Source organism: Micropterus dolomieu, linkage group LG21, assembly GCF_021292245.1.
Source record: "Micropterus dolomieu isolate WLL.071019.BEF.003 ecotype Adirondacks linkage group LG21, ASM2129224v1, whole genome shotgun sequence".
Classification (NCBI taxonomy): domain Eukaryota; kingdom Metazoa; phylum Chordata; class Actinopteri; order Centrarchiformes; family Centrarchidae; genus Micropterus; species Micropterus dolomieu.
Window position 1 is genome coordinate 34,409,920 of NC_060170.1, and position 13,231 is coordinate 34,423,150.

The window sequence follows — 13,231 nt, forward strand, 5'->3', positions numbered from 1 at the left end:
ATTGTATCTAACTTTATTGGATTGTATCTCACTTTATTGTATCTAACTTTATTGTGTTGGATCTTATTTTATTGGATTGTATCTTACTTTATTGTGTTGGATCTTACTTAATTGTATTGTATCTAACTTTATTGGATTGTATCTCACTTTAATGTGTTGGATCTTACTTAATTGTATTGTATCTAACTTTATTGGATTGTATTTCACTTTATCGTATCTAACTTTATTGGATTGTATCTCACTTTATTGTTTCTAACTTTATTGGATCGTATCACACTTTATTTGATTGTATTGAACATTATTGGATTATATCTCACTTTATTGGATTTAACATTATTCGATTGTATCTCACTTATTTGTATCTCACTTTACGCTTTATTGTATCTCACTTTATTGTATTGTATCTCCCTTTATTGTATCTAACTTTATTATTGTGTTGGATCTTACTTAATTGTATTTTATCTAACTTTATTGGATTGTATCTCACTTTATTGTATCTAACTTTATTGGATTGTATCTCACTTTATTGTTTCTAACTTTATTGGATTGTATCTCACTTTATTGTTTCTAGCTTTATTGGATCGTATCACACTTTATTGGATTGTATCTTGCTTTATTGTATCTCCCTTTACGCTTTATTGTATCTCACTTTATTGGATTGTATCTCACTTTATTGTATTGAACATTATTGGATTGTATCTAACTTTATTGGATTGAACATTATTGGATCGTATCACACTTTATGTGATTGTATTGAACATTATTGGATTGTATCTCACTTTATTGGATTGAACATTATTGGATCGTATCACACTTTATGTGATTGTATTGAACATTATTGGATTGTATCTCACTTTATTGGATTTAACATTATTCGACTGTATCTCACTTTTTTGTATGTCACTTTATTGGATTGTATCTCACTTTATTGTATCTAACTTTATTGGATTGTATCTCACTTTATTGGATTGTATCTCACTTTATTGTATCTAACTTTACTGGATTGTATCTAACTTTATTGGATTGTATCTCACTTTATTGTATCTAACTTTACTGGATTGTATCTCACTTTATTGTATTGTATCTCACTTTATTGTATCTAACTTTATTGTGTTGGCTCTTACTTAATTGTATTGTATCTAACTTTATTGGATTGTATCTCACTTTATTGTATCTAACTTAATTAAAGGAGATACAATAAAGCGACTTTATTGGATTGTATTGAACATTATTGGATCGTATCTCACTTTATTTGATTGTATTGAACATTATTGGATTGTATCTCACTTTATTGGATTTAACATTATTCGATTGTATCTCACTTTTTTGTATCTCACTTTACTCGATTGTATCTCGCTTTATTGTATCTCACTTTATTGGATTGTATCTCACTTTATTGTATCTCACTTTACGCTTTATTGTATCTCACTTTATTGGATCGTATCTCACTTTATTATATCTCACTGTATTGGATTGTATCTCACTGTATTGTATCTTACCTAATTAAAAGTGATACAATAAAGTGACTTTATTGGATTGTATTGAACATTATTGGATTGTATCTCACTATGTTTGATTGTATTTAACATTATTAGATTGTATCTCACTTTTTTTGTATCTCCCTTTATTGTATTGTATCTGGCTTTATTGTATCTCACTTTATTGTATTTTACAGTAAAATACAATAGAGCGTACATTACAATAGACTTTGTTGGATTGTATCTCGCTTTATTGTATTTTACTTTATTATGTTGTATCTCACTTTATTGGATTGTTGTATCTCACTTTATTGGATTATCTCACTTATCATGTTAGCATGCCGACATTAGCATTAACTCTGCAGTTCAGCCTCATAGAGCTGTTAGCATAGCTGCAGACTCTTGTTTGTGAATTTAAGATAAATTCTGCGAATCCAATGTTTACAATGAAGACTTTTTGTAGTTTCTCAGATGAATACAAAGATTAACACAGTCTCCTCAAAGCAAATAGAAATGCTCTTTATTGTAACTCATGGTTAATCATTCACGTCACCATTCATCTGTTACATCACCTGCATCCAGATGTGAAAACAACAACAACAACAACAATAATTATACTGTCATTCAGTAGTTCAGTATGTACAGCAGCAGGGCGGTGCCGGACAGGTGAATCACCGTCAACGAGTCTGACCTTTGACCTCAGTCGTGTCGTGTTGTCTCAGGAACCTGTAACTGCACATTTCAATATATATAAGGTTAATAAAAATACGATATCATCATCATGACATCATGCATTCAGCAGTTAAAATATCAGACGCTGACAGTGATACGCCCTCACGACGTCGCCCTGTGTGTTAAAATAATTAGATTTTAAAAAAAAGAAAACACACTTTTAAAATGTACAAAAACAAAAGAACAAAATATGGAACAATCTTTGTGTCATCATGGTGTTAGTCACAGCAACCAACTTCCTGTTTCTTACTACACACAACCAATCAGAACAAAGCAAAAATCCTCTCATCAAACAGCGTCAGTCATTCCTTAAAAAAATATCAAATTAAAGAAAGAAAAAAAACGAAATCATCTCAACGTAAAGTGACCGATGCTCGCTCACTCCAACTGACAAATCGCACATCTTCATCCAGTTTTTTAAAAAATTTTATCACAGATACAGGAAGCGTGCGGTGGCGAGGCCGACATGGTGGTGTGTGTGATGCGGGATGTAGCGGCGGTGTTTTTGGCGTTTGCAGTGAGAGTGAATTCATTCTGACAGACTCCACAAAGTTGTGTGTAAACCTGCTGAAATCTGATTTAAAGGTGCTGCGAGTCTCATTTTACCTTCCATAAAACATATTACTACAACAACAACAACAACAACAACAACAACAGTAGCATAATGACTGTAAACAAACCTCTGAAGTTCTGGATGTGTTTGACAGTTTGGTGTTCAGGACCAAGACGGTGAACTGAAATAGCTCTCGGTTTATGCTGGAAAATAACTTTACGCATTGGGGGCGCACTGGATTTTACCATTTACCGTTATTATTTAAATGGTTGGCCAGTTTTGCTAGTTTTAACTGTTGTACCAGCAAAGGCAGAAAACCAAGCAACCACCAGCTCTCACGAGTGAAGCCAATGCGGAAGTAATTTAAACCTGCATCCTCTCTAATGGCCAGCAGGGGGCGACTCCTCTGGATTGTATAGACGTCTATGACAAAATGTTTCTACTTGTCAGCTGATTTATTCCCTCAGTAAACACTTTCCTGATGAGTTTATGGTCTCAGTCGCTAGTTTCAAGTCTTCTTCAACACAGCGTGATGTTCATTTAGTAAATTATGGTCCCATTTAGAGGAACAGAGACCAGAAAGCAGGGGAGGCCTTAGGGCGGGGCTACAAGCTGATTGACAAGTGCAAAGAATCTGAAAGGAAATGTAGTCTGTGAATGTGATAGAGGTCGACAATCGTCTCAATTGTTTACGGTCATTATACCAAGCTAGCTGTATTAATTAGATTTATTATAATATATAATCGTACATATTGCACCTTTAAACTGTCCATTCAGATCAAGGTTCAGTTTTAAATCAACTTCTGTGTTTCCTTTTTATTAGTTAAAGGTGTTAAAGAAGGTGAAACTTCATAGATTAAAGTTATCCATATGTTTGTGGAGATCAGATATGATGCTGATGGATATTAATAGTTTCTAGATACATAACTATGTGCGCTCACGGTGTTACAGATGTACCGTCTGTGTGTTAATGATGATGTTCATCAGTTCAGTTCACTTCGAGGTGTGGAGGTGAAATGTCAGTGTAAAGATCTCCAGCTATTTTCCATCCTCCCCCACAAAAAGTCTCTTTTTCGTCCTCCGTCGTCTTCGTCGTCGTCTTTGATGGTGAAAATGTGTCATTCTCTTTTCTCAACATTCATGTATTGATATAATTCACCTTTTTGTTTTAAATGAGTTTACATTTTCGTTTGAAATAACAAACATGCCACTTCTTCTATGTAGGTTTAAAAAATAGCTGCACATCATTTGGTCACGAAGCAACTCTAGCCGACGCTAAAATGTCTACAACCTGCTTATTGGACAAACCAGAGCTGCTTTTAAGGTTTTCATTGTTATTGTTCACTGCAAAATAGTTTTTGTGTATCTGTGTGCATGGTGTACTTAGATAAAATAGGGCAGTGGCTTTTGCTGTGTTACAAAGAAAAACCAAGGAGGAGACAGTTTCATCACAGCCAGCGGGGGTTGAGTTTTTGACCTTGACGTCTGATGTGGAAGCAACTGAAGGTGATTGTATTGCTTTCGTACGCCCTGGGTACCCTTTAGAGTCGTTTTTGTACGCGTATGGCTCTCCAGTGAAGTTGTGAAACAATTTGGTTAAGTTCAAGCAACAATACTACTTGACTTTTTGTTTCACACAGAAAACAAACACCGGTCTCCGGGATTAACGTCTGGTTTCTGACCCACCAATCCACCTCAACCATCTCTTTACTCTGACTTTTATGTTACTTATACTAGGCCTACTTTTAGCATCAATGACGCTGCCATGTTCGTTGGTACCAGAAACTGAAAGACGTGACAAGGCATTGATATTTGACACCATGGGAATGGGCTGCTATAGGGCTCAACGTTCAAGTTAACAGTAATAAATATGCAACATCCGGTTAGACATTTAAAAAATTTGGTTAAGTTTAGGAAAAGATCAGGTTTGGGTTAGAATAAGTGGGTTAGTTGCATAAATTAGCTTAGGTTGCATCACTAAAAAGAATCAATGCTGACATTTTATCACAATCAGTTGATCAGATATTTCTTAATGAATAGTAAATTAAATGTTTAGATGTCACACGCAGGCAAAGAAAAAAAAAGGTTTTCATTTCAAAGAAACAGAATTTAAAAAACTATTTGAATTTACATCCTGAAGTTGCAAAGTTAAATAAAGCAGTAGAAAAACGTAACTAGGTTTCCGTTACAGGTTGGGACTTTGAGGACGACAATAATACAAGAAATAAATGAACTGAGTAGCAGCTTGTTTATAACACTTTTATAAAATATTAAATGATAATCTTCAGTGACGAAGCCGGTGTATTAGCTTCTTGCTGCGGGATGTTAAACATCACACTGTGATCAAACTGTCTCCTTGTTTTACTTTCAGGTGCTGGGAAAGAAATGCTGTCATTTTGACATCGTAGCTGGCTAAGCCAACAGGAACAATCCTTTTGAAAGATCGCTAACAGGTATATTCCTGCAGTCAGCATCTGTACTGAAGCTTGACTCATTGTCAGCAGGAATGTTGTTTTAAAGCCCGACTGCAGCTGGAAGATCCATAATAAAAATATTTAATCTTGATTTAATCTGACGTCTGATGGAAATAAATCTGTCTGTAGCTTCGGAAGGCTTCATCAGTCTAACCTACAGAAGGTGTGACCTTTAATGTATAATCTCGTATATATAGAAAACATTTAATGCTATGTGACTGGGATTAACATAAAACCTTCAGTGAGGTCAACAGTAGAAGAGAATTCCACCACTGCAACCAAACAACTGAGCTTTAACATTATGAAGATTAACTTTCATTTTACTGCTGCGAGAGTAACAAACCCAGAGGACTCTTTACCTGCAGCCGTCAACAGGACACGTCTTTCTCTGGCTGCTCTTATTTCACAGTTTAAAAAGTTCTTAGACAAACGACAAAGCTGACAGAGCCGACCAGGAAGTGTCCCGACATTGTGCCGAGTCACACCAGAAGATTAGGCGATTTGAGGGTATAATTGCCATATAGCGTCAAAAACAAGGTATCTCTACCCTTTAATATCTCTGGGTATGTTAGGCCATCTTAGGTTGTAAACTAATAAAAACCTGATTTGTGGCAATACTTGATTTTTACATAACTTTATAAGCCGTTGCCAAAAACACAAAAGACATTTCTGTCAGATTATTTTATCCAGTGATAATTCCTTGATTTGTCTGAAAACCTACAATATCATGATAAAGGCCTATATAGTTATATTGATATTGTGATTTTAAAATTACACGATGAAGGATGAATCATCCACTCCTGGCTAACATTATGCCAGCCAAAACAGCTCGCAAAGCTAGTTGGCTAGCTATCAGTTTGCTAGCTAGTAGCAAGTCAGCTAGCCAGCTCAGAAGCTAACTAGAGAAAATGATGTGACATCGGAATACAAATCATAATGCATCTTTATACTCCAGCAGAGGAGAATTATGGAGAGCCTCAGCTTCCCGTGGACCACCATGGGACCTTATTTTGGAAACAATATGTACGTTAGTCAATGGAGAGAGACAACTAATGTTTAGATCCCGTTTGAATTACACACACGATGTTTGTCAGTTTAACAGATAATTTAATATAACGTTACTGAAGCTAAAGTCACCAACGCTGACGGTAATGAAGCTAATGTTACTGAAGCTAACATTACTGAAGCTAACATTACTGAAGCTAACGTCAAAGAGCTTCCATGTGTAGATGATGTGATAAAATACCAAGAGTTGTTGGATTAAACACATCAGGTGAGATACGTCTGTGCATGGAACATAGCTAACTTACCTAGCTATTAGCAACCAAGCAATCAACGTTAGCTTAGCATTATAGCGCTAACATGTTGGTGACGTATATTATGCGTGACGAGAGATGTCGTTTATTGAATGGTTTCATACAAAACTAAACGTTACTTTAGAGTTTTACAAGAAACTGTGACCTTGACTTAAATTATTTTTAAACTGACAAACATCATGTGTGTGTAGCTCAGGGAACAATTCAAACAGGGTCAAAACATTAGTTGTCTCTCGCCGTGGATTACCGCACATGTTTTTGGACCCTCCGGTTCTGCGGTGGCTGAAAAAACTCAAAACACAACTGCAACTTAAGGAAACACAAGCAAATGAAGAAACCAATTTCATCATTTGCTGTAAATGTGTTCTTTTTTTGCCTTTTTTTCTAAATGCTAAATTTGTTCTTACGTTGCAGTGTGTTGAGCTCCGGACTGTTGAGACTTCAGCTTGTAAAAGGTCACCAAAACCTGAACTCTAAGCAAAAAGATCCACGTGGATTTACTGTGAATTCTCTTAAATTAATTTAGTGTGAACTATTAAAAATGCTGGTGTGACCGGGCCTCTTCACTTCCAGTTTAAACCCACTGTAGTTGCTCTGCTCTCAGTTTTCATACTAGCGGCAAAAACTTCCAAAACTGGGATAAAAGACACCATTAAAGAAGATTCTTCTTCTTGTGATCTATCCAAACCTGCCTCTGTGCTTCCACATCTTGACATGCAGGTTGATTCTTTGCGCTCGCTCAGCAGTTTTGTTATTTAAACATTTCCACAGACATCTAAAAACTGAAGCTTATCAAACAGTAGTCCTGCAGAAATCTAAAAGTCACTGCGTTCAAACCTTCAATGTGAATCACATCAAACCCGAAGCCTGAGGCGTCTCACTGAGCATCTGACTAACAGTGAGCTGTTGTGATGATGGCGGCGGCGGCGGTGCTGATAATGATCTTTTTTCCGTGCGGTTTCGGGATCCTGCAGTGATCCAGGAAGAGTAGGGGATTGTGGGAGCTGCGGCCCCAGCGACGTCAGAAGAGACAGACTTTCTTCTTCAGTTCGTTTCTCTTCCAGACGGAGAGGTGGTCGAACTCCTCGATGGACATCCCGAAAACACTGAAGAACTCCTCCTGAGAGAGGTGTCTCTGCAGGGGCGAGAGACATACAGAGACACAGAGAGAGAGAGAGGGAGTTCAGTGAATACCATCCACCTGAGCACATCTGTTAGTCTAACTGTGAGTGAAGCCGACAGTTTTACCTCCAGCCTGGTTCTGTCCACGCCTGGGGGCAGCTTGCTCCGCCCTCTGTGTGTCACCACCAGCATCTCATAGGAGTAGATCTACAGAGATCAATAAATCAGACAAGGAGCTACAACAGAGAGCCTAAAGCCTGATTTAAACTTTTGTGTCGAATCCACGCCAAAGCCTACGCTTAGCCGCGCACACTACACCGTTGCCTGATGTGCACCTCCCCAAAAAAATTTAACTACACATTGCAGCGACGCAGACCGAAAAAACTGTGATTGGTTGGCTTGGCAAAATTGCATTTCCTGCGAGCCCCCAGGAAGTGCTCCTGCTTTTAAACCAATTTTACTAGCAGCCAAACAAGATGCTGTAAATGGTGGGTACGTTTTTATTAGCGTCACGATCCCCACAAAATGACTTATTTCACCATCAGAAATTGATCTATTTGGTTAGATAACATTTGAAAAGTTTAGAAAAGCTGCACGATTATCATTTTACCCCCATTCAAGTTAGCGGAGGGCTAAACTGGAAGTTAGCCGGCTCAGCCAGCAGAACTCCACACAGTGGACGCTACAACGCTACCGCCAACTAGCGTTTTGGCCATGTAATTGCAGAATGAAACAGACCCCAAGCATAAATGCGTGGCTACGTGCGTAGACTCGACGCAGAAGTATAAATCAGGCTTAAGTCCCTCCCCTTTCGCCCCATGGGACCTTATTTCAGTAAAAAATAAGTACGGTAGTCAGAGACGACTAATGTTCAGGTTCAGTTTGAATTGTGTTCTGAATTACACACATGATGTTTATCAGTTTAAAAGACAATTTAAGTCAAGACCGTCACAGTTTGTCATAAAACTGTAAAGTAACATTTAGCTTCAGTCATTGAGAGAAACAGTTACACAACACATATGAGACTTTTGGTTTTTGCATTTACATGTTTTCACAGTCTTATACTTACATATACAGACAAACTGCGACTTTCTTGACTTAAATTATCTTTTAAACTGATAAACACCATATGTGTAATTCAGGAAAAAATTCAAACGGGATAAAACATTAGTCGTTTCTCGCTGTTGACCGCCGAACATATTTTTTCCAAAATAACATCCCGTGGTGGTCCACTGGAAGGGGAGGGGCTTAGGCTATCTATTAATATTAATAACATAAAGCAAAAATAGCTGAATTAACATTACTACTTTGTGGAATTAAAGCATCGGTTCACCTAAATTACAAACTTCTCTGTAACAGTGAAGTGTGTTTGTGTGGATTTACTAGAGTAATACATTAAGATATCTCTAAACCCGGACAAATGAAACCAAAACTAACTGAATGCCAGTCGACAGCAGAGAAAAATAGTGTTTTTTTTTTAGTTTGGGTGAACCGACCCTTTAAATATAATTATTAGTAGCAGTTGTTATTAAAAACAAACATGGTGCTGTTACTTTATGTTCCAGCATGCTGGGGAGGGAGTTTCCTCGGTCCATCCTGGAGTCTCCGTTCTGACACACATGATCACATCAACACGTCAGTAACACAGCCACTTATTAGTGATTAGAAAATGTTTGCATGAATGAATCAGACCCTTACCTGAAGCTCTGCAGGAGGAGAAAGAGGAGAGAGAGAGTTCATAGAACATTACTCACAACTCGATGTTTCACGTCGGCTAAACAACATCAAGCTGATAAAAATATTACTGTAACGTAGCAGTAGGAGTTTCCCTGACTTTCCAGCACTTTGTGTGAAGCTCATGAGTGACACAAGTAAAAGTATCTATACAACAGTGTAGAAATACTATGTTACAAGTAAATGTCCTGCGTTCAGATTTTTACTTGAATACTTAAGCTAAAAGTAGTAGGATCAAAATATCACATATGTACATACGTAGTACTTTGACTTTTGATACATAGTACATTTTGATTATAATACTGTACTTTTACTTGTGATAGAGTACTTATACACCGTGGTATTGATACTTCTACTTAAGTAAAAGATCTGAGTACTTCCTCTACCACTGCTCATTAGCCAAACTGCACATGAGTATTATAATCTGATTGATTTTAAGCTTCAAATTTTTAGATTTTAGCTGATTAAACATCTGATAAAGATTTTTAAAAAATGTAAATGTCAGATATTGATAAATAATGTGGAGATAAAAGAGGGTAAAACTGTTAATATACAGATTTAGGACAACGTGTATCTGATATGAGTTGACTGCGTACCTGCAGGAGTTTTGTCAGACGAGCTGAACTCTGCCGACTGCAGCTGAAAACACACAGAAACACGTTCATCGCCGTCATCATGGAACTCTGCTGTGATTGGACGTTTCTGTTCAGAAGTACTCACCCTGGACAGACCGGTCTTAGAGGATGCTGGGAAATACACAGACTTGGAGGTGTTGGACCCTGCAGAGGAGGAGGTCAATAAAATAGAGAAGGGAGGGAAACTCTTCTCAGAACAAATATGCGTTTCTGAAAGTAACCCTGCTCAACAACATATATGTACAACGACACATATGACTGTTCCCCAAAACGACATGCACAAGCGTAGGCAAGTATCAGGTGTCACATGATGTTTCCCAAGTGGAAAACGTAGTAGAAATCTGGAGCTGTTATGACCAATACTCAAACGACATTACTACCACATGGCTTTTGTTTGCCCGTTTGAGGTCTAGCCTTTGTGAACACAAACCGGATCAGATATGCATCATCCTCGCATTGGTTCAATTCAGGAACCGGACCTTTAGGTGTGAACCCGCCCTCAGAGAGCAGAAATAAACGGTGATAAGGAACATGAATGAAACGGGACGCTCATGTTGCTGATAACGTACTGATAGATCACTTACTGACGAGGAACTCACATTATTATTATACAGGAATTTAACTCTTAAAGAAAGTATTCAGAGATGTCAAAATAACTTGAACCTGCATTTACTCATAAAGATAAATCACTACATAAAGATGCATTTATTAAAGAAAAATGTTACTGTAGTTATTACCAGGCGTAATGCTTCAGTCACTTTATGTTGTCTGTGATCATCCTGACCACTAGGTGTCACCAGAGCTGTGTGTGTTTGTGTGTACTCATCAGAGGAGAAATAGTACTCAGATGTTTTACTGCAGTAAAAGTAGTAATACCATAGTGTAGAAAACATCATGCAATCAAAATCTTCAATAGTACAATAGTATTAGCATAACAATATACTAAAAGTACCAAAAGTTAAAGTACTCATAATGCAGAATTACCTAATTTTAAGAATACTATATACTATAATAATTTATTGTAATTATTGAAATATGAATGCGTTCATCACTTAATTGTTTTGGCTGGTGAAAATGGAGCTCAATTCAAATACTTAATTATGTATTAATAACAAAGTGCAAGTACCTAAAATTTGCATTTGAGTACATTTCTTGAGTAAATTTACTTAGAACCCTGGTTAATTTTCAAGATAATCTTCTGTACTTTCACTGAAGTAACATTTTGAATGAGGGACTTGTAGTGGAATATTTTAATAATGCAGTATTACTGCTTTTCCTGAAGTAAAGTCTAGTAGTACTTCCTCCACCAGGATCTAAAGCAGGTGAGGGTTACCTGTGTGATGGCTGCGGTCCGGTAGCGAACGAGTTTTCCTCCTCAGAGGAGCTGAAGATTTCTCCAGCTCCTCCTTCAGGATGATTTTCCCCAGATTAGACTGAATCTGAAGACAGAAGGAGATACAGAGTGAGACGCAGAGTGAGACACAAAGTGAGAAGAAAAGTGAGAAGAAGAGGAAGACACAGAGTGAGACGTAGAGTGAGATACTGAGTGAGATGCAGAGTGAGAAGAAAAGTGAGATGCAGAGTGAGACGTAGAGTGAGACACAAAGTGAGAAGAAAAGTGAGAAGAAGAGGAAGACACAGGGTGAGACACAGAGTGAGACACAGAGTGAGACACAGAGTGAGACGTAGAGGAAGACACAGAGTGAGACGCTGAGTGAGAAGAAAAGTGAGATGCAGAGTGAGACGTAGAGTGAGACGCAGAGTGAGACGCAGAGTGAGATACTGAGTGAGAAGAAAAGTGAGATGCAGAGTGAGACGTAGAGTGAGACACAGAGTGAGATGCAGAGTGAGACGCAGAGTGAGACGCAGAGTGAGATACTGAGTGAGAAGAAAAGTGAGATGCAGAGTGAGACGCAGAGTGAGACACAAAGTGAGAAGAAAAGTGAGAAGAAGAGGAAGACACAGAGTGAGACGCAGAGTGAGACGTAGAGTGAGACGTAGAGGAAGACACAGAGTGACACGCAGAGTGAGACGTAGAGTGAGACGTAGAGTGAGACGTAGAGTGAGATACTGAGTGAGAAGAAAAGTGAGATGCAGAGTGAGACGTAGAGTGAGACACAAAGTGAGAAGAAAAGTGAGAAGAAGAGGAAGACACAGAGTGAGACGTAGAGTGAGATACTGAGTGAGATGCAGAGTGAGACGTAGAGTGAGACACAGAGTGAGACGCAGAGTGAGACGTAGAGTGAGATACTGAGTGAGAAGAAAAGTGAGATGCAGAGTGAGACGCAGAGTGAGATACTGAGTGAGAAGAAAAGTGAGATGCAGAGTGAGACGTAGAGTGAGACACAAAGTGAGAAGAAAAGTGAGAAGAAGAGGAAGACACAGGGTGAGACACAGAGTGAGACACAGAGTGAGACACAGAGTGAGACGTAGAGGAAGACACAGAGTGAGACGCAGAGTGAGATACTGAGTGAGAAGAAAAGTGAGATGCAGAGTGAGACGTAGAGTGAGACGCAGAGTGAGACGCAGAGTGAGATACTGAGTGAGAAGAAAAGTGAGATGCAGAGTGAGACGTAGAGTGAGACACAGAGTGAGATGCAGAGTGAGACGCAGAGTGAGACGCAGAGTGAGATACTGAGTGAGAAGAAAAGTGAGATGCAGAGTGAGACGTAGAGTGAGACACAGAGTGAGATGCAGAGTGAGACGCAGAGTGAGATACTGAGTGAGAAGAAAAGTGAGATGCAGAGTGAGACGCAGAGTGAGACACAAAGTGAGAAGAAAAGTGAGAAGAAGAGGAAGACACAGAGTGAGACGCAGAGTGAGACGTAGAGTGAGACGTAGAGGAAGACACAGAGTGACACGCAGAGTGAGACGTAGAGTGAGACGTAGAGTGAGACGTAGAGTGAGATACTGAGTGAGAAGAAAAGTGAGATGCAGAGTGAGACGTAGAGTGAGACACAAAGTGAGAAGAAAAGTGAGAAGAAGAGGAAGACACAGGGTGAGACACAGAGTGAGACACAGAGTGAGACGTAGAGGAAGACACAGAGTGAGACGCAGAGTGAGATACTGAGTGAGAAGAAAAGTGAGATGCAGAGTGAGACGTAGAGTGAGACGCAGAGTGAGACGCAGAGTGAGATACTGAGTGAGAAGAAAAGTGAGATGCAGAGTGAGACGTAGAGTGAGACAC

General features: G+C 38.5%; 2 protein-coding genes across 5 annotated transcripts in view; one reads left to right on the forward strand and one right to left on the reverse strand.

Moving 5' to 3' along the window:
- Nucleotides 1-13,231, forward strand: part of LOC123960356 (scavenger receptor cysteine-rich type 1 protein M130-like) — a 549,618-nt gene that overhangs the window by 368,143 nt on the left and 168,244 nt on the right. The gene's annotated exons all lie outside the window — the stretch shown is intronic.
- LOC123960193 (dematin-like) overlaps nucleotides 3,264-13,231 on the reverse strand; it is a 44,051-nt gene continuing 34,083 nt past the window's right edge. For 3 of the 4 annotated variants that reach the window (XM_046034823.1, XM_046034825.1, XM_046034824.1), the window contains exons 11-16: nucleotides 11,378-11,483; nucleotides 10,006-10,188; nucleotides 9,374-9,381; nucleotides 9,229-9,285; nucleotides 7,802-7,882; nucleotides 3,264-7,688 (exon numbers count right to left, since the gene is read on the reverse strand). In XM_046034823.1, coding sequence (XP_045890779.1) covers nucleotides 7,575-7,688; nucleotides 7,802-7,882; nucleotides 9,229-9,285; nucleotides 9,374-9,381; nucleotides 10,006-10,188; nucleotides 11,378-11,483 — 549 coding nt within the window. In that variant the 3' untranslated portion in view covers nucleotides 3,264-7,574. The remainder of the gene's footprint in view (nucleotides 7,689-7,801; nucleotides 7,883-9,228; nucleotides 9,286-9,373; nucleotides 9,382-10,005; nucleotides 10,189-11,377; nucleotides 11,484-13,231) is intronic. The other variant, XM_046034826.1, reaches the window with a different exon arrangement.